Source organism: Phyllostomus discolor, chromosome 10, assembly GCF_004126475.2.
Source record: "Phyllostomus discolor isolate MPI-MPIP mPhyDis1 chromosome 10, mPhyDis1.pri.v3, whole genome shotgun sequence".
NCBI classification, from domain to species: Eukaryota; Metazoa; Chordata; class Mammalia; order Chiroptera; family Phyllostomidae; genus Phyllostomus; species Phyllostomus discolor.
In genome coordinates, this window is record NC_040912.2 from 47533692 (window position 1) to 47555512 (window position 21821).

At 38.0% G+C, this 21821-nt stretch overlaps 1 protein-coding gene across 3 annotated transcripts in view; it reads right to left on the bottom strand.

Annotated features, from left to right (window-relative positions):
- Positions 1-21821, bottom strand: part of PUS7 (pseudouridine synthase 7) — a 62758-nt gene that overhangs the window by 31499 nt on the left and 9438 nt on the right. For 2 of the 3 annotated variants that reach the window (XM_028525490.2, XM_036010746.1), the window contains exons 2-8: positions 20428-20860; positions 16452-16536; positions 16217-16318; positions 15650-15794; positions 10333-10350; positions 8770-8881; positions 6819-6896 (exon numbers count right to left, since the gene is read on the bottom strand). In XM_028525490.2, coding sequence (XP_028381291.1) covers positions 6819-6896; positions 8770-8881; positions 10333-10350; positions 15650-15794; positions 16217-16318; positions 16452-16536; positions 20428-20860 — 973 coding nt within the window. The remainder of the gene's footprint in view (positions 1-6818; positions 6897-8769; positions 8882-10332; positions 10351-15649; positions 15795-16216; positions 16319-16451; positions 16537-20427; positions 20861-21821) is intronic. The other variant, XM_028525491.2, reaches the window with a different exon arrangement.

The window sequence follows — 21821 nt, forward strand, 5'->3', positions numbered from 1 at the left end:
GTGTGGCTCCGTTGATTAGGCATCATTCCACAAAGCGAAGGGCTGCCAGTTCAATTCCCAGTCAGGGTACATGCCCGGTTGGTTGCAGGCCTGGTCCCCAGTTGCAGCATGTGAGAGAGGCAACTGATTGAAGTTTCTCTCACATATCCACGTTTTTCTCCCTCTCTTTCTCCCTGCCTTCACCTCTCTCTAAAAATAAATAAATTCAATGTTTAAAAAACATTTAGAGCCCTGGCTGGCGTAGCTCAGTGGATTGAGCGCGGGCTGGGAACCAAAGTATCCCAGGTTCGATTCCCAGCCAGGGTACATGCCTGGGTTGCAGGCCATAACCCCCAGCAACCGCACATTGATGTTTCTCTCTCTCTTTCTCCCTCTCTCTCTCCCTCCCTCCCTTCCCTCTCTAAAAATAAATAAAATCTTAAAAAAAAGCATTTAGAATAGGGAACTGAGGTAAGGAGAAATTTAATTTTCTTCTCAGATGGCTACTCAGTTATCTCAACCACATTCACTGACTCAATCTGCTGATTATAAATGCAACTTTGAATATATACTAACTTTGTAGATATATCTGAGTCTAATTACTTATTTCTCTGCCAGTATCAAACTGCTTTAATGGCTATATTTCAATAATAGGCTTTAACATACACTGAAGCTAATCCTCCTTATTAGTCACTTTTTCCAGAATTTTTATGGCTGGTTTCACACCTTAACTTTCCCACATTAACTTTACAATCAACTTGATTAGTTTAAAAAAAGAAGAGCAACATTCTACTGGTATTTTCATTAGCATCAGCATAAATTTATACATTTATTCAAGAAGAAAAAGACATATGTATCCAAGAACAATTTATACCATTCATTTATTCAAGTCTTTTACATTTCTCAGTAGCATTTCAAAGTTTTGTTCAAAGAGATAGCATAGTATATTTTTTAAAAGTCTTTGTTACTAGGTACATATATATTTTTTAAACTTTTCTGTATAACAGATCTTTTCCGTTGAAATTCCTAACTAGCTATCGCCTGCGTATTGATATTTGTACATTAATCTCTCTTACGTTGTGTAACTCCCATTCACCAACCCCCAATGATCGTACCACTGACAAACCACATTCTGGCCACATCTCTTCTAATCTGCATTATAGTATGTCCAGAAAAATGATAAACACTGGTAATAAGTGTGGTCATCTTCATTTATTTTATTCCTGGCTCTAAATGAAATGCTTCTAGTTAAAGAAGAGTTTAAAGAAGACACTAGCTTTTGATTTGAGATTTTTGTATTTTGTCATGTTAAAATATTTTTATATTTTGTTAGGACAGTATCGATCTCACTCTAGTAAAGAGGGTTTTGCGGGTTTTTTAAAAAAAGATTTTATTTATTTATTTATTTTTAGAGAGGGAAGGGAGGAGATAGAGAGAGAAATATCAATGTGCGGTTGCTGGGGGCCACAGCCTGCAACCCAGGCATGTACCCTGGCTGGGAATCGAACCTGCAACACTTTGGTTCACAGCCTGTGCTCAATCCACTGATCTACGCCAGCCAGGGCTGAGGTTTTTTTTTAAAAATTAGAAATAATCTACTATGGTTGAAAATAATTCATCAATTGGAATTTACTTACTTATCTAACAATTTTATTTAAGATTCTCCAATTTGGGTCATTTAAGTTGTTTAAAATTTTTTAAAAATCACAAATGATGCTGTATAGTGCATTACTGTGTATAAGGAAGTGCTTTTTAACTTTTTCTAAATTCAAATTTCCTCTGAAAAGACATCTATCTACTCTGAGACTTAGTAGACAAATGGGTGTTGGTGCTTCACTGTTGAAGAATACATTTCTCTCTTTACTACTCTAGACTTTGCCAGGGCTTCTTAGCATTGGTTCTTGAGCTCATTCCTGCTGGCTCAGCCTATGAGGCGCCGTGGTCCAGCATTGCCTGGAAATACAGGAGTGGAGCAGTTCTTGGATGTGGATCCTGGGTACTGGGCCTCCATAAAAGGCTGAGTAATGGTAGGTCTAATGAACCAAAGTAGCCAGAGAAAGAGCTCCTGAGGTGCAGGCCTCTGAAGTCCCAACATTACATGAAAGATGAATGGGAAACTTTACTCTCTTGTTAAAAATATGCTGTTACTGAGTTAAATAAATGGTTTAAAATTTACCTATGTAAAACCAGCTGGCCGTTTCATCTCACAGTTTTCTCCTTTCTTTGCTGAACATATCCCTATACTTCCTGAAAACACTTAATTCCTTGATGCATTTTCAACTAGCTGACTGGTTTCCTGGTTTAAGGTATGAAGAAGCAGCCTGCTCAAATTTCTTGAGCGAAAAAAAACTGTCATTGCCCCATTAATTAATATAAATGAAGGAAGCTGGGCAGAAAAGTGGGAAAATGGATAAAACTCATAGTTCATTTCCCTCTCTGCCCTCAATTCCCTGTCCAATCCGAGGACCAGACAGGAGAAAAGCAGGTCTGATCCAGCCTCGGGCCCACTGCTCAGAGGCACGTGGCCCTTGACTTCCGATGTACAGGGACAGTCACAGAATCACAGGGTATAAACTAATCCAGGAATCGAATCCCAAAGAATCTAGAAAGTAGAGGATCAGGGTGAACAGAGTGAGGAACCCCTAGGAGGACATAAGCCCTCTCTGGTGAGTTGGAGAAACTTTCTCCATTGCTGGAGAGATTCTAAAAAACAGAATATTTAAGAGTTAGGAGGCAAAAAGGAGTCACACAGGTAGCAACATGGCAGCTGAACTCTGGAAAGATTGTGGACTGCCCCTGACAATGTGGAGGCGCCTGGAAGTGCTATTCTTTTTTTTTTTTTAAGTTGAGATAAAATTAATATGAAACTTATTTTAACCATTATAAAGTATACAATTCAGTGGTTTTTAGTATATTCACAATTAGACAGTGGTTCAACTGTCACCAATATCTAATTCCAGAACATTTCCATCATCCCCAAAGAAACCATGTACTTAATAAGCCTGTTCTTTCTCCCTGAAGCCCCTGGCAACCACTAATCCACCTTCTCTCTCTATAGTTCCCTATTTTGGACATTTTATATGAATATAATTCATATAATATGCTGTAGTAGTATGTATGAGTAGTTCATTCCTTTTTGGGGAGCTGAATCATATTCTATTGTCTATTCTTGAATATACAACAAACATACATTTCTGAAACCCACTGGCACAGCAGAAAGCAAGAACATACTCAGTTCTTGTTGTTTTAGGTGCTCCCTGAGAAGAGATGACAGTATCTTCATGACACTGTTCACAGTTTTAATTCTGATGTCCCTGGATCAAGCTTTTTAGTTGTGCATTCATAGCAGATTCTGTGAATAACTTGGGAATACCAGAGTCTCACTTTTAAACATCAGGAGCCAATGTAAGCAGCATGTTACACAAAAGGCCTTTATTAACAAAGCCAGGGAAATACTGGCTGAGGCTCAGAAAGGAGACTGCAGGGACAGGCTTGAAAAGAAACGAATCATTTTGACTGAGGCCATTCCTGCTTGAGATCCTGTTAAAATTACTAGCTGACTTTGAAGAGCTGCATGAAGGTGAAAATAAATGCAGCTTATTCCCAGGACTGATCGACTCAGCAATAATGAAACTCCTTGTATGGCAGAGTGGGTTTATCCTGTTCAACAGTTCTCACGGGAAAGGCCAATCTGGCCTGCCCCTCATAACCATTAAGCAAATTAAGGGTGTAGCCTGCATCCGTGAGATAAGTGCTATGTGCTTTCCAAAGGCCAATATTTAGGTGTCCAATGTAGTTTCTTACTAAGTCAACAGGAAGATGATAAAGGCAACAAAGGTCTGAATAACAGATCAGTGTAGAGATCAAGTATGACACCTGGTGGCTTACCAAGAAGAGAAATAAATAGCTTCACACTTCAAATATTCAAAAATTTCACATGATATAATGCAATATAAATTAATGAGATACCTAAATTAGTGAGGTGCCTTGAAAAAACTTTTTTTATCCTCACCCAAGAACATTTTCATTTCCTTTTTTAAGGGAGAGAGAGAACATCTGACATGTGAGAGATGCACGGGTTGGTTGCCTCACACACACCCATACTGGGGATTGTAGCGCCCAAGCCTGGGCTGGGGAAGAAACTGCAACCTAGGCATATGTCCTGACCGGCATCGAACCTACAACCTTTTGGTTAGGGGACGATGCTCCAACCATTGAGCCTCACTGGCCAGGACAATGAGGTAGTTGTTTTTGACCTTCAAATTAGCAAATGTTTTTTTAAAAAAAGGCATAACACATGCTTGGGAGAATTCTGAAGAAGCAGAATAAAGACGATAGGTACTACCTTTCTATAGGGCAATGAGGCTTTGCTATCAAAAACCTAAAACCTAAAATTTCACACTCCCTTTAAATCAGTAGTTCCATTGCTAATATTATCTTAATGAAGTTATCACAGATATGTGCAAAAATTCACCTACTAATGTATGTCTGCCATGGAATTGCTTGTAATAGTGAGAAATGGGAAACAATGTAAACATTAAAAAACAGAATAATATATCAGATTTAAAACAGGCGATATATCCATATATTTAAATATCTTTTGTGATATGAGTATGTTTTTATTAACAGGGAAGGAGATGCATTATTTACTGCTCACAAAAAAGGAACACACTTTTTATAAATATTTTGGTTTACACAGAAGAAAAGAGTCCCCACAAAAAATATACCAAGCTATGAGCAAGGCAATCTCTGAAGAAGTACAGTTACAGAAGACCTTGCATTTTTTACCTGGTTCTTCTGTGTTGAAAACAAAACTAACTAACTTAAGTTTTAATTTGGGTGAAAAATTCACAGAGCCAGCCCAAAAGGACAAGAGTCGACTACAAAACAATTTTAGATACTAATGGGAAAGCAACAACCTTCTTGTCCCACAGAGTATAGAAAGCTGCAGGACACTGTCATTCCCCCACAGTCTTCAGTTTCTGGCCAGCTTGGCCCGTTTCCCACAGAGGCTATTTCAAATCTTCACTCTTTTCCAGTTCCCTTCTCCACTCCTGCCCCTTCATTCTCAACAGATGACTCCACATTCCCTGCTTCCCAGGAGGAAAAGAGATTAGCTAGGAAGATAGGAGTACCATCACCTTCAGGTGTTTCCTCCTGCTCTTTCAAACACATCCACATTTGCACACACCACTAGTAAGTCCAGGAGAGACTCACTCTGCTTTACTACTAACCATACCACTGCCCCAAGGTCAAGGAACAAAAGGACTGGAAAACCCATTATGATGCAATCAGGAGCTCAACCCTGACATTATTTCCAATGAGTCAGAAAAAGCAATGGGAAAGAAGTCAGACTGTAGGCAATTGTGGGGTAAGGAGGAAATGTCACTTTGAATTCATTAAGAAAAGACAGGGGAATTACGAATAAAGATGTGTATTTAAATGGGTATAGCAAGCAGATTTTATTTTTCATTGTAGGATAATTAACATAAGGAAAACTGTACATATTAAATGTACAAGCTTTAATATGCAAATAGGCCCATGAAAACACGACCACATTCAAGATAATGAACATAGGCATCATCCCCAAGCTTCCTCCTGCCCTTTCTTTCTTCCTCCCAGCACTCCTTACCTCAGGGGTGCACTTCGGTGAAAGCCTGAGTCTGTCTGACGCCACAGAGCTGAATTCATCCTTTCCCAGTTACCTTCACTAAACTGGTTCCGACACCAGTGCTCCCTCCTCAGAATGTGGCAATATTCCCAAGATCTCCAGTTTCACCGACACTGCTTTACCCACAACTCATAAACACTGCTGCACTGTTTAGATCAAGGTCAAGTCCAACATCTTCAACATGACCTACAGGGCACTTCAGAATCTGGATCCTGCTTACCCCTCAGGCCTTATTTCTTGCCGGTGCTCCCACACAGCTATAAAGTACTTGCAGGTACCAAATGCATTATGCTTCCCAATTCCTTTCCAGTGTCTTTTCACAGGCCGTTTTCTCAGTCTGGAACAATCCTAGGCCTGTGCCAGCCACAGGGAACTCCCACTCATCCTTCCAGACCAGTGGTTCTCAACCAGGCACAATTTGCCCTTCAAGTGAAAATGCCAATGCCTGGAAACATTTCTGTTTGTCACAACCAGGTGGCAGGGGGGATGCTACTGACATCTAGTGGGTAGAGCACAGCCAGAGCTGCTGCTCAATGTCCTACAAGGCACAGGATGGCTCCCACAATAGAATTAACGTAGAGTTAACAGTAAAGAGAGTGAGAAGCCCTGCTCTAGATTAAAACTCTAGTATCCCATTTTCTGTGAAAACCTTCCCTGGCTGCCCCCCACCCAACAATGAGTCCCATGCTTTGTTGTGAGACTTATTTCAATACCATGAATATACCTCTCTTTCAGTATGGATCACACTGTGTGGGAAGTTCTGAATTACTTGTCTGCTCTATTAAATAACAGCTTCAGAAGTAGAGACCATCTTTTTCATAGTGTATTTCCAGTGTGTGACAAAAGAGCTCATTCACTGTTTTGTAATCAAATTTTATATAACTTATATTTAATAATGAATGAACAAAAGAGAGAAAAACACTATTCTTTTGGCTCTACCACAAAAAACCCTGAATAATTACAAAAATAATAAAAACCTGTTTACTGTAAAAAACATTAGGAAATATAAATAAGCAAGAAGAAAAAACAAACAGAAAAACAATTTTTAAATAGGCAGAGGCACCATCTAAAGACTGAAGAGATACACTCCACAAAGTAAATTTGAGAGCTCTGAAAGGTGGTCCTGGGATTTCTGCAGTATGAACCCCAACATGTACTTTTTACTTACTTGAGAACAGCAATCTCTTGAACAGTAATGGCCCTTTTATCTTTGGTTCCCATGTAGGAGAATATGTTTGGCTTGACTCTGGAAAGATAAAAACAAGACCATCTGAAGTTATATACCACTAGGAAATAATATTTTTCATAATTTAAGACTCAAAATATACTTAAAATCATAATAGATTAATATAACAAAGAGAATTTAAAAATGTGTCCAGTAAAACATAATTAATATGCAAGATAAGAAGGTAAACGATGCCTGAACAGCCCTTGCTGATGTGGCTCAGTGGATTGAGTGCTGGCCTGCGAACAAGAGGGTTGCTAGTTGGATTCCTGGTCAGGGCACATGCCTGAGTTGCGGGCCAGGTTCCCAATAGTGGGTGTGTGAGAGGCAACTGATGGGCCAATGATGCCTGAACAACTACCTTCTTGGCAGTGCTCAACTTAGAGTGTTTGTGGCTCTAAGTCCATAATGTGCTGCTCAAAGACTTGACTAGCCAATGACAAAAATGAAATAATGTTTCTCCTACTGATTGTATGGGGTGTATGAGATCACATAACTGTGAAGGTAAAGAAAAACTCCTTCTAGATATATAATGTCCCACTGTGAAAATTTTGTATCTTTAATTTTTAAAAAATTAATAATGACATGATCTTCCTATAAATACATGGTATATATTTATATAAAAAAGCCAAGTGCTAAAACAAGTATCTAAATAGTTTAGCTATGAAGATTTAAGTCAGCTAATTTACTAGGATATATTTTATAAAAACTGCTCCACACTTACAGGAAAAACCAGAAAAGACTTCTTGAGCTCTGAGCCATCCTCAGCCCAGGTCTCAGAGGAACTCCCTCTACAACTGTCTACAACTCCCATCAGGAATGGTCTATTCTCCCAGGCTCAGGTACAGAGAAGGCACCACCAACCCTCCCCCTGAGAGCTAGCAACTAGGATGAAATAAAATGTTACCAAACAGGACACGGTTTCCTATGGGCTCCTATGTTTCCCCCCATATTTGTATGTTGATGCTCTGACCCCCAGTACTTCTGAATGCAATTGCATTTGAAGACAGAGCCTGTGAAGAGGTGATGAAATTAAAATGAGGCTGTTAGGGTGGGCCCTCATCTAATCTGACTGGTGTTCTAGGAAGAGGAGGAAATCTGGACACACAGAGAGACTCCAGGGACACATGACAAGAGAAAAGGCCACGTAAGGACACAGAAAGAAGGCAGCCACCTGCCAAGGAAAAAAAAAACCCAAACCTATAATACTTCAACTTGAGACTTCTAGCCTCCAGAACTGTGAGAAAATTAGTTTGTTAAGTCATCTAGTCTGCAGTATTTTGTCATGGCAGCCACAACAAATGGACACACTGTGTAGCACATTTAAACAGGGTTAACTATATGCCAGAAAGAGAATCTGTATTGCATAGAGATTTGCTGTGGTGCCTATACCCATTTCTAAACAAAACCAAAATTCTTTAGCACCTGTTCCATTCTGAGACCCAATCTCTGCTATATTTGCATCTCTGATGAGAAAATCTCAGACAACTGTAATTGAACAACAATAAAATAATTTAAAAGAGAGAGAGAGAATATCTGACTGGTCTCTGGTTTTCAGTCTAATCAATATCCTTACAGTTCAGTAAAGCAAACCTGTGCAGCCAAATCACAGTTCAGGCTTTCAAGGAAAAAAGTTAATTTTTATGTTCAGTTGAATTGACTGGTTACTCTCTACTACATGTGAACTAATGACTTACAGAATTTCACTTTAAATCACTGGCAATATGCAAGGAGGTTAAAAACATTGATTCACCTACTGTCTAAGAAAACTATAACCGGGAAGCGTATTTGCTATCTGTTTGCCTATTTTCCTTCTCCTTTTTCATTAGCATGTAAAGAGGAAAATAAATGTCTGTGTTTTGATTTTCTACAGGCACAAGAATAAGATACTAACCTTAAATATTTGGACAGTACATTAATAGCATCCATGGTGTCTTTGTTTTCCTTGTATAGTACAAAGTGGCAGTAACTTCCCCTAGATTTTGGCCAAGAATGTTTTCTTGGATCTTAAAAACAAAAAAATTGAATGTTATATACATTGCAATAAAAGTTATCTCAGTGTTTCCTTATGAAACCTTACAAGCTTATTTTTTGCTGGAGAACCTTTAAGTGAGAGATTAGATCTAGTCTGACAAGAAATACAGGTCAAGTGGTTACAGCTGTGTGCACTACAGGTATTCAACTCTTTGTGATTAGATACTTAACAACACTGTCTGTATTTAAAATAAAAAATTGAATGCAGATGGTGTGATAAGACTAAGACTAACCAATCAGCAGTCTTCACAAAGAAACCCAGAGGAGTCCACCACTGCCTAGCAGAGTTACATTACAAGCACATGACTGATGGGTGGGCACCCTGCTCCCCAGCACACATGCCGTCCAGAGGGAACCGTAGTCATGCTGGGCGATGCGGCTGTGCTTCGCATCCCCAGGTGCTTGCATGTACAGGATGTACAGGACCGATTCCTTAGACAGGCTGGGGGTGAAACTTGTAAGGAATTGCCTCAGTGACACATTTAGATTTTCCAAAGGCTACTTCCATCACAAAGTATTTAGTACTTTGGTTTTCAGAGCCAGCAGCTGGCATTCAAGACCTAATTGTCATTCTTGGGGAAAGGAAATGTTAAATATTAAGCCAGATTAAGTGTCAACTTTTGAGCCACTGTTACTTAGCTTGTTCAACTTTCTGGAAACTGACCAACACTTCAAGACTTTGGAGAACCTGATTTTTAAAATTTCTTTTAAACGAATATTTTAATTATCCTATAATATAGAAACATATTTAAACAATATTAAGATTTAGACACTTAAGCTGCCCAAAGGGTGTTTCAAAAAATCAGCACTTTGGGAAAAACATGTAAGGCACAACTGCACTTCCCAGACACTGCAGAGTAACCTTCGTAAACCCTGGGTGACACACAGCTGCAGCTGTTCTTTGAACACATCTACTTTACTTGATTTCTGTCACTCCATGAAAGAAAAACTTTAAGAAACATTTCACATAATCCCTAGAAAAGTCTTCTTTTAAAAATGTTCCTTTGTCTTTGTCCCTAAAATAATCCATTAGCATGAATTCATGCATCATCCATCTTCAGAAACATGAAAAACTTCCAGTACTGAAGTTACTTCTAGTACCAAAGCTACAATGTAAAGAACAAATGAATTAATACAACATCTGGGAAAACTGCCAGGGCACAAATGCTTAGTGAACTGCTTTTCCTTTCTGATAAATATGAATGTGAGTCTCTTCTGTTTTGGACAGAAAAGTATTACAGGTATTTCTTTGGCTCTTGGTGTGAATTCCTCACAACTCATCCTCAGAAAATTGTGACTAGGAATATTATTTTTGGTTTCCCTTCCAGCTCACTACAGTTCAGCAAAGTTGTCTACACTTGGTGCTTGTGACAAAAATCATTGGCATTTCATTTTATCTACATGAAACGCCAACTGCTCTTACCTGCTGTAGGTCTGACCTCTGTCCAAATGCACAGCATAAAGAGCACAAGAGAGCAATGTTTAATTTATAATAATATTAAAGTGCTTTAGAGGTGAACATGCAAATGACCGCATGGAAAGTTTCTACCAAGGACTTCTACAGCACCTGGTAGAATGTAGTGGGTTAACAGCCATGTAGACATTAACAATGGAATGTCGCAGAGGCAAACACTGAACAAGGAGAAAACTCACCTAAGGTACAACCTTCCTGTCTTAATCCCCACACCATGGCATGTCAGCTCATCCTCAAAGCTGCACTGCCTCTACCCACCAGATGGAGCAAAAGGTTCAGGACTGGATGCAAAATGCTTCCCTACGGAGATTTGTGCTCTTAAATATGGGAGAATATGTACCAAAATGCTCTTGGTGATTAACTTTTGATGGTGAGACTGCAAGTAATTATTGTTTAGCTTTGTATTTTAGGAGTTGCCTATACTGAGTTATAAAGATTTTTTATTTGAAAAAAATTGAAGTTATTATGGAAAACAGCTCTTGAACCAATAGATTCAAAAGAGATTTAAGAGATGATTTAGCCCTGGCTGGTATGGCTTAGTGGATTGAGTGCTGACCTGCAGACCAAAGGGTCACCGGTTCAATTCCCAGTCATGGCACAGCCTGGGTTGCTGGCCAGGTCCCCAGCAGGGGGCATGAGAGAGGCAACCACACATTGATGTTTCTCTCCCTCCTTCCCACGCTCTCTAAAAATACGTAAAATCTTTAAAAAAAAAGAGAGATGATTTAAAAGACTTATCCACTGAATGCAATGTTCTTACCTTGTTTGTATCATTATTTGAACAAGTATATAAAAGACACTTTTGAGATAATCAGGGAAAAACTGAACATGTACTGGGTATAAGATATTAAGAACTTGTTGATTTTGTTGGATGTGATAATGGTTTATGGTTACAGTCCTTATCTATTAGATACATACTTAAGTATTTATGAGTGAAATGAAGTGCTGTTTAGAACTTTCTTTAAAGCATTCCAATAAGAACAAAAAGTGAGAAGAACAGATCAGACAAAAACAACAGAATATTAATAATCTTGAAGACAAATGATGGGTCCGGTGGAGTCAATATACTACTTCCTTCATTTATGTGTATATCTGAAAGTGTCCGTAATAGAAAAGTTAAAAAAATACTTGTGGTCAAAGTTGAAACATACCTACATTTTCCCTTAACTACCCCATCTGTACATGTATAATAAACTATAATGGCAAGAAATAAATGAAGCCAGAAGACTAAAAAAAACTAAATGCTATGAACTATGACAACCGAGTATGAGTTTTGGCTCACAGGCATGCATCTTTTATTAGCAAATCCAAGCACTGAGCATGCATACAATTACCTCCTCTGCAAATAACAGACACAAAGATTCTTTCTCTAAATGTACTCATTATACAAAATAGTATGCACTGATTAACAGAAAAAAATCTGAGTCTCAGCTTCTTTTGGGTAGTTTAACTTTATCAACTCCAGTCCTTAGAATGCTAAAATAGCATATGTGTATAGCTTCACAATTTGAGTGAATTTAAAATAACTTTCAGACATTTTTGAGACACAATGATTTAAAGCTAATACAAAGGATTCTCAGGCTAAGATAATAGGAAGCAGCCTTTTGATGGTTTGCTATGGCAGCCCCAGTCTAGCAGAAATAGAAATCAAGTAAAAGAAATGTTCAGGAATATTCATGTACTGCAGACAGAGACCCTTCATGAATAAGGAAGGAAAAATGTCTGTAGCTCAAGAAAGATGACAGGATTGGGGTAGCATGCAGAACATTCTTTCCTCCTTATTCCAGGCCATTTCCAATGCTGTGCACTGCACACCAACCTTTCAGCTTTCCTGCCAAGGATCCTGCCCCATCCTCAATCTCTCCTCCCAGAATTTTCACCCTCCCTCTGCACTCTTTCCCATCAGTATATCAATATGCTCAGGGCACTCTGAAAGTCTCCCTCTTCTTAACCATGTTCCTTTCCTCCACTTTATAGCTTATTTGTAAAAGCAGTATGACTGTATTCTGCTGTGTATAATGTGCTCCTGTGTATAATGCACACCCACATTTTATGCACACTATACACAGGATTATTATACCCATCATCATACCCATGGTATTAATCATTATACCCATGTATAATGTGCATCCTTATTTTTCCCTCAAAAAATTGAGCAAAAGAGTGCACATTATACACAGAAAAATCCGCTATTTACTGCCTTTCACCTCAACTGACAGTAAAAACTGGTTTCCAGTCTTATTCCCCTGAAACCGCTCTGGTGGACATTGATGATTTCCATGTTGCTAAAAGCTAATGGACATGTTTGAGTTCTATTTTGTTGGACCTATCTGTAATGTTTTCCACTGCTAACCACTCTGGTTACTAGAATTTCCTCTTCCTGTGATTCCATAACACTAGTCTCTCCCAGAGAGTTCCCTTTTTATCTATCTGGCTCTTCCTCTTGAATCTCTATGGATCCCCAGCCCCAGGTATAGGGGATCCATAGAGAGGTCCCCCTGTACCTGGGGACCATTCATTTCAGAGCCTCTACACATCACACGGCACAGTTTTGTTTTTTTCACTTAAGTCTTTAAAAAGAAGTCCTTAGAGGTATTTGTAATTTTCATTATCTATCTCAAAACATAAATCAATTTACCTGACTAGGTAGCTTATTAATAATTACATGATAATTTCAGAAAAATACTCTACGTATGCTTTGGTAGGTAAATCAATGTGCCCTGTCTATCAAACTGGATTAACATATAAGATAACATTTTAAGTTAAAATAATTGATAATTTGTAATGTTGGGGCACCATGATATGGAATCTACTATGCCTATGTTTTAGGATGCATGGCTCTATTTGAGAAAACAATTTATATCAGGGTTTGGTAGTAAAGGCACTCCAAAAACATTACAAATGTAGATTAGCAATGAAGATGTAAAAGCTAATTAATTCAAATTCTAGGCAAGGTGGTCCAGGAAAAGAAGCTGCCATTGCTATCAGGTTATATTTGCAGGGACTTACAAACAAGTCTCTGTGTACCAGCTCTCCTCACTCTTCCAATGGTGTTTCTTTCAAGCCACTCTCAGCTCATGGGTGGGGGTCCAGGTCTGTAAAGGATGGATGATGGCTCTTAAGAGCCTATCTGAGCCCATGAGGAAATGGGAGAGAAGGGCTCAGATGGTAGGCCTCTACTCCCCCTTTACTAAATTCCACAAGAGGTTTAGATCTCAGTGCAAGCGTTGATCCAGTCTGACCTGCCCTCCTGCTTCTTTTTAAGTAAGAAATTCATATTTTACTGAAGATGTGCAAAGGGAAATGGGGAGGGGTTGTGTATGTCACACAGAGCTCAGCATCTCATTTGGAAATTCTTAAGGGAATTAAATGGTGGGTATGGCATAAGCTCAGAAAATGTAGATATAGACAGAACATGAGAGATCTGATGCCACTTGCTTGAGAAGAAAGGGTGAGAAAACTGTAATGGCCACTTTAACCTACAGGTACCCTAACTCCTTTCCCTGAAGATCACAAAACCTGACATCCTCTAAAAAATAATGATCAACTGCAAGAGGTAAGTACTCAAAAACAATGCAGGTTTTATCTTTCCAGTCTACTTCCTAATGACCACACTCAGCAGAACAAGGTCGTGCCTTTTCTTCTTGCCTTTGCAACAGGGTGACTGACCAGCATGTACTGCCTCTCCACAGGGAACATCCCCCAAGCAGCCCTTCTCAACCTGGGTTCCAAGGCACTTTATTATATGGCTACAGTAGATGTAGATATTCTACATCTGAAACAGTTACCAGCTATATGCCAATCTTGGGAAAATGAAAAGCAGTCACTCAGATCATTTTGCACTGGGCTTAATTCCCCTGAACTCTGGCTGAAGAAAGACTGTGAAGGTAATATTTTACACTATGATTCAGGATCAAAGAAACATTCAGTGACCAAGCCATTTGTGGATTTGGAAGTAATTGACAACACATTCACTACAAGTACTTCCAGGTCATTTCATCACACTTTTCTTTTTGGTGTCCATTGAGAAGTGGCCTCCAATCTCCACCTTCTTCTCCCCACCTGCTCGAGGTTTCTCATTTCTATGTCACCATCCATACTTACTGACTTCACTACACATTTTCCAAGGCAAAGCTAAACCTTATTTCTGCCTTCTCATTTCACTAGAACCATAATTAAAAACAATAAAGCTCTCATCCATTCACTGCATTAACCTAAGGGAATGTGACAAAGCATTAATGGTTTGAACAGCCTTTTTTTAAATATAGTCTTAGAGTTTTGTCCTAACAAATATATCGAGAAGCAATGCTTCACTAATAGGAGCCATTACCAGTAGGGGAAGAGGGTGAGGAAGTAAATTTTTCCTACTGCAATTTTCATTAAAATTTTATCTGCTGACTTGACAAGTAAAAGAAGAAAAATTATCTAATCTTTTTAAGGTTATATGCAACTACATATTTTCATGGCTGTAGAAAATATATTAGAACATAAATATCAGAGATTTATAGATCACACACTCATTTCAAATGAATGATACGCAACAAAAAATGGGCTTGGGCAAAGGGGCTTTTTCCTACATATTCCATGCTTTTTGTACGTGAGTGAAGAAGACGCTCACAGTGGGAAAACAGCATGTCTTTCATACAGGGGCTTTGCCAAAAGTATACTACTGAGGTGACAGCAGGTTCTGTCCATCTGCAAGTTTCCTGTTCTCCATTAAGAACACAGAAGGAGTGGATTGAACACGGGCTGCGAACCAGGCATCGCAGGTTCGATTCCCAGTCAGGGCACATGCTTGGGTTGTAGGCCACAGCCCCCAGCAACCTCACGTTGATCTCTCTCTCTCTCTCTCTCTCTCTCTCCCCCTCCCTCCCTCCCCTCTCTAAAAATAAATAAATAAAATCTTAAAAAAAAAAGAACACAGAAGGAGCAATATCTGTGCATTTTCTTCTTGAATTGCCCCTCAGCCCACTGTGCTCTTCAGGGGACACATCAAATTCCTAGGACGCTCTCTCAGCACCACTGCAATTTCAGCAAATTGTTACTCACATAAAAGACATAACGTCCCTCTCAGACAGACATTCTGTAGGATTGCTTTGGCATCTGAAATGATATTATTCACCTTCTTTGAAGGAGTGTCATGATCAACATCCTTTTCTGAACAGCAAAGGAGGCCTTGAATATGACCAGGTGAGGAAAATGGTTAGCAGGATCTGCCTCTCAAGATTGCCTGACAAAAGAAAGGCCAGGTCACTCACACACTTACTTGCCAGAGCCTTTTTCCCAGCTGCATGGTAGGCTACAATATATTTCTTTCCCTCTCTATCCTCTGTTTTTGTCTCTAATCCTGGAAACAGAGATTTAATTGCTTGATGGATGATGGTTCTTTTCTCTTTGGTGTCCTCAACAACCTATTAAAAACACAGGTCATTATGTCACTTGTTTCTTTTTACTTCTGAATTTTTAGATTTAAACATCTAAAACATCATTCCATGGGGCAGCACCTCTGCTTGCCAGGCTGTGGATGTCATTTTCCAGGAGACACTGTATGCATAACAGACACTACAAGGTTTAAAACAATTGATTTCTTTGTTGACTTGTGGGCATATGAAACATTTTTTAAAAACCACTTTTTTTTGGCCACAGCTTATATGGATACTAGTTACCAGTCACTGATTAAAAACATTTTTTAGTGCAATGCCCTTTTAGATCAAATAGGACATTATCATCCTTTTGTTAACTACTACAATGTTTTCAACAGACACTAACATCTACCCAAAAAGAGGCAATGAAAACCCTATAAAACCTTTGCACATATTTCTGTACTATTTACCTCGATGGCAACACTGGTTTCTTTATTTACAAAAAGCTGAAGCTCTTCTAAACGCTGCTTTTCTTCGGCTGTCAAAACTGTAAATACATCTTCTGAAGGATCCTTTAAAATAACCATAAAAACTCCCAGTGAGTCTCACACAGAATTCAAGACTTTAAAGCTCTGTATTTCAATGATCTCTAAAAGATGCTATCTTTATACAGAAGGTGACTTTTGCTGGAGAGCTGGCCCCTACCTCCTCATCCACGGGGATGGACAAGTCATCCAAATGGCTGATGCGTCCATCTTTTCCTATTTCATGAACAACGAAGTCAGAATATCTGATGAAAAGAAAACACAAATTTTCACAGCATTAACATTTTTGTTTCCTGTTAATTTTAGGGAAAAGTTTAGCAAAAGTAAGGATTACTATTGTGCAAAACAAGAAATTCTTTTAAAAAAGTTTTCAATGCAGAGAGTTATTATTTCTGGCTTCTTAATGAATTTTGAGCCACACCTTAGTTTTGTATCAGAATATGAAGACCCTCTGATACTTTAATATCCACTTACACCAACAGATAAGATTATCTAGATGGAAAGTCAACAAAGAAACATCAGCCTTAAATTATACATTAAAACTGATGGACTTAATATTTACAGAACTTTCCATCCTAGAACCGGCACAATACCCATTCTTTCCAAGTGCGCAAGGAATATTCTCAGAGATAGACCATATTTGGGACAAAAAACGAGCCTCAGTAAATTTAAGAAGACAAATCATATCAAGCATCTTCTTTGTATAAATTGTATGAAACTAGAAATCAATGGTGAGAAGAAAGTTGGGAAAATCACAAATACGTGGAATTTAAACAACACGCTACTGAATAATTACTGAGTCAAGGAAGAAGTAAAAGAAGAAATCAAAAGATACACAGACATAAATAAAAATGAAAATATGACATCCCCCAAATCTTTGAGATATAGCAAAAGTGGTGCAAAGAGGGAAGTTCACAGCAATATAGGTCTGTCTCAAGAAACAAGAAAAATCTCAAACAATCCAACATTATACCTTAAGGAACTAGAAAAATGAGAATAAATGAAGCCCAAAGTCAGTAGAAAGAAGGAAATAAAAATCAGAGGGGAAATAAATGAAATAAAAAACTAAAAGACAATAGAAAATACCAATGAAATGAAGAACTATTTCTTTGAAAAGATAAACAAAATTGACCAATCTTTAGCTAGACTCACTAATGAAAAAAAAAAAAGACTCAAAGAAAATAAAAAATGAAAGTGGAGAAATTACAATGGATACCACAGAAGTACAAAGGATCATACAAGAATACTGTGAAAGGCTACACGCCACCAATCTACAAGAAATGGACAAATTCTTAGAATCATGCAAACTTTCTAGACTGAATCATTAAGAAATAGAAAACCTCAACAGACCAATTCTAGTAAGGAAACTGAAACACAAATAAAAAAACCTCCCCCAAAACAAAAGTCCAGGACCAGAAGGCTACCCTGGTGAATTCTACTAAACATTCAAAGAAAATTTAATACCTATCCTTCTCAAACTCCTATAAAAAATTGAAGAGAAGGAAATGCTTCCTAACTCATTTTACAAGGCCAACATTACCCTGACACCAGAATCAAGCAACGATAACACACAAAAAAGAAAACTACAGGTCAGTATCTCTGATAAACATACAGATACAAAAATCCTCAACAAAATACTAGCAAATCAAATATAAGAATACATTAAAAGCTTCATAGGCTGTGATCAAGTGAAATTTATTCTCTGGACACAAGAATGGTTTAATCATTCTCAAATCAATAAATATGATACACCACATTAACAAAATGAAGGGTAAAAATCAAATGATCAGCTCAGATGTAGAAAAAGCATTTGACAAGATAAAGTATCCATTATGATAAACATTCTCAATAAAATGGATAGAGGAAATTATCTCAACATAATAAAGGCTGTATGTGACAACCACACAGACATCATCATACTCAACAGTGAAAAACTGAAAGCTTTTCCTCTAAGGTCAGGCACAGGACAAGGATCACTCCTGCCACTTTTGTTCAATGTAGTACTGGAAGACGTGGCCAAAGCAATTAGGCAAATTGGAAATGAAGAAGTAAAACTGTCACTACTTTCAAATGACATTTTATATATTGAAAATCCCAAAGACTATACCCAAAACTATTAGAAACAATAAACAAATACAGTAATGTTATAGGATACAAACTCAACATAGAAAAATCTGTTCTTTCTATATACTAAGAACTATCAGAAAAAAGTGAAAAAAAAATTCCATTTACAATTGCAACAAAAAGAATAAAATACCTAACAATAAACTTAACAAAGCAGGTGAAAGACCTGTATGCTGAAAACTGCCAGACACTGTTGAAAAAAACTGATGACACAAAGAAATGGAAAGATATTTCATGTTCATGGACTGGAAGAATTAACATTGTAGAAACATCCATATTACCTAAAGCAATCTAAAGATTCAATGCAATCCCCATCAAAACTCCTATGGCATTTTTCTCACAAATAGAACAAAAATCCTAAAATTTCTGAGGAACCACAAAAAACCATAAATAGTAAAAGTAATATTGAGAAAAAAAGAACAAAGCCAGAGATGTTACATTCCCCAATTTCACACTCCAGTACAAAGCTACAGTATTCAAAGCAGTGCAGTACTGGCATAAAACCAGACACACAGACCGATGGAACAGAATGGAGAGCCCAGAAATAAACTCACACTTTATAGACAACTGATTTATGACAAAGGAACCAAGAACATACAACAGAGAAAGGAAAGTCTTCAATAAATGGTGCTGGGAAAACTGGATATATGCAAGGGAATAAAACTAGACCACTATCTTATACCATACTAAAAAAGGAACTCAAAATGAATTAAATACTGGGATGTAAGACCTAAATCATTTAAAGAACAAAATATAGGCATTAGCATCTGGACAATGCTTTCAGTGGTATTTTTCTGAATTTGACTCCAAAGGCATGAAAAACAAAACAAAAATAAATGGGACTACATTCCTTTGCACAGCAAAAGAATCCATCAACAAAACAAAAAGGCAACCCACCAAATGGGAGTAGATGTTTGCAAAAAATATTTTGACATGGGGTTAATATCCAAACTACATAAGGAATCATGTAAAACACACACACACACACACCCCCCGACTAAGAGATGGGCAGAGGGTCTGAATAGACACTTTTCTGAGGAAGACATACAGATGGCCAACAGGCACATGAAAAGATGTTCAGCTTCACTAATTAGGGAAATGAAAATGAAAACCACAATGAGGTATCACTTTATACCCGTTAGAATGGCTATTATCAAAAACACAAGAAATAACAAGTGTTAGAAAGGATGTGGAGAAAAGGGAACCCTTGTGTATTGTTCATGGGAATGTAAATTAGTGTAGCCACCCTGGCTGGTGTGGCTCAGTTGGTTGGGTGTCGTCCTGCAAAGCAAAAGTTTGCCAGTTTGATTCCTAGTCAGGGCACATGCCTGGGTTGTGGGCCAGGTCCCTGGTTGGGGTGTGACCAAGAGGCAACCATTAAGTGTTTCTCTCTCACAGTGATGTCACTCTCTCTAAATAAATAAGTAAGCAAGCAAGCAAATAAATAAATAAATAAATAAAATCTTTTTAAAAATTAGTGCAGCCATTATGGAAAACAGTATGCAGGTTCCTCAAAAAATTAAGAACAGAACTACCATGTGATCCAGCAATTCCTTTTTGGGGCATTTATCTGAATAATAATAAAACACTGACTTGAAAAGATGTATGTACCCCATGTTCACTGCAGTATTATTTATAGTAGTTAAGACATGGAAACAACCTAAGTGTCCACACTGACAGATGGCTGGTAAAGAAGATGTGGTACATATATATAATGGAGTACTACTCAGCCACAAAAAAAGAGGAAATACTGCCACTTACAACATGTATACATCTTAAGGGTATTATACTAAATGAAATAAGTCAGACAGAAAAAGACCAAAACTGTATGGATTCACTCATTTTATCTTTAAATGATGCCATGTACTCATTTAGGCAGCTTTCCTCATCCTTTTTGACCATCCATGAAATTAATCCTTGGGAACAGACAGCTAAACAGAAGACTATACTGCTAATTTTTTCCCTAAAGAATGAATATAACTAAAGTAACTTTGTACATAAACTAAACATACCTTTCTTTTAAGATTCCTGAGAATCCCTGATGAGAGCTTACAAACTTGGTGATCCCAACATCAAGTTCAGTGAGTCCATGCTTCATCATGTCTGCAAAACTCTCAGTCTCTTCCTCCTCATCACCCTCTTCTGAAAAGCCATCTTCCTCCTCCTCTTCCTCTTCTTCCAACTGGGCATCAGAATTGTTTATACTCTTCCCAGCACTTACAGCTTCAGGTCGCCCGGGCACATTTTCACAGCTGGGTGTAGAGTTATTTTCTAGCCCATCCTGACTTTTGGTCAGACAGCATTCTGAGACCTTCTGTCTTTTTGCCTCCTCGGCTGGGGCCAGACTGTCATTATCTTCAACAGCATGGGACCCACGTTTCAGTGACACACCAGTCATTTCTGTCATCTCCATTTTTAAGACTCCAAGAACACATTTAAGAAAACCTTTTAGGAAGACAGAATAGGGAAGTAACAATCACTTCTATAAATATGTGTTTACAAGGGTTTCAGCAAACCAAAATATAGTTAACATTGTTCCCAGGGTCCTAAAAATCATTTATTAAAATAACTCTTCCCAGTGATCCTTTGATGGCATAGAAAAATGGCAGAATGCTTCTGCAAAAAATTTGGAAACGCGCATCAAAAGCCTTAAAAATATGTATGCCCTTTGCCCCAGAAATACTACTTTCAGGAAGTATCTTAAGAAAATTAAGAAAGTGGTTAAAGTTTTAGCAATAAGGATACTCACCTCAGTGCTTTTATATTAACAAAAACCCAGGAACAATAATGCCATAGGCATATGAACTAAACAATGTGTAGAAGCCATGTAAGCAATACGCAGGAACTGGGAAAAGTGGTACTTCTAGAAGAGGGCATAAGTGGCTGGGGACAATCGGGAGACCTACTGAACACCACAGTTGCACTGCCTGTATCACCTGTATTTTGTCGCATGTTGTTATTTTCCTTTTAAAAAACTGATTAAGAATAGTGTGTAAATACATCTACTAACATAAAACTATTATATACCATATTTTTTTAAAAGGCAAAAGGAATACGGAGTTGATTAATGGGTCCAGAGTTGCAATTCTACAAGGTGAAAAAAGAGCTCTGATACTGGTTTCACAACAATGTGAGTGGACTTGACACTACTGAACTGTGCAATTAAAAATGGTTAAGATGATGTTATACCAGGTTTGATGTTATAACATACAAAACACCAAGTTTGTATGTTATGTGTATTTTGCCACAATAAAAAACAGATTATCATTTAACTGGCCTGTACACAATGTGCTGAGAAAAAAATCTAACAAGCTGCTCATATTTCCAAGTACAGAGTAGCTTAAGAAAGGGGTTACCTGTGGCAATGAAAGCCAATACATTTATCTGAGACCGCAGATGCCTAATT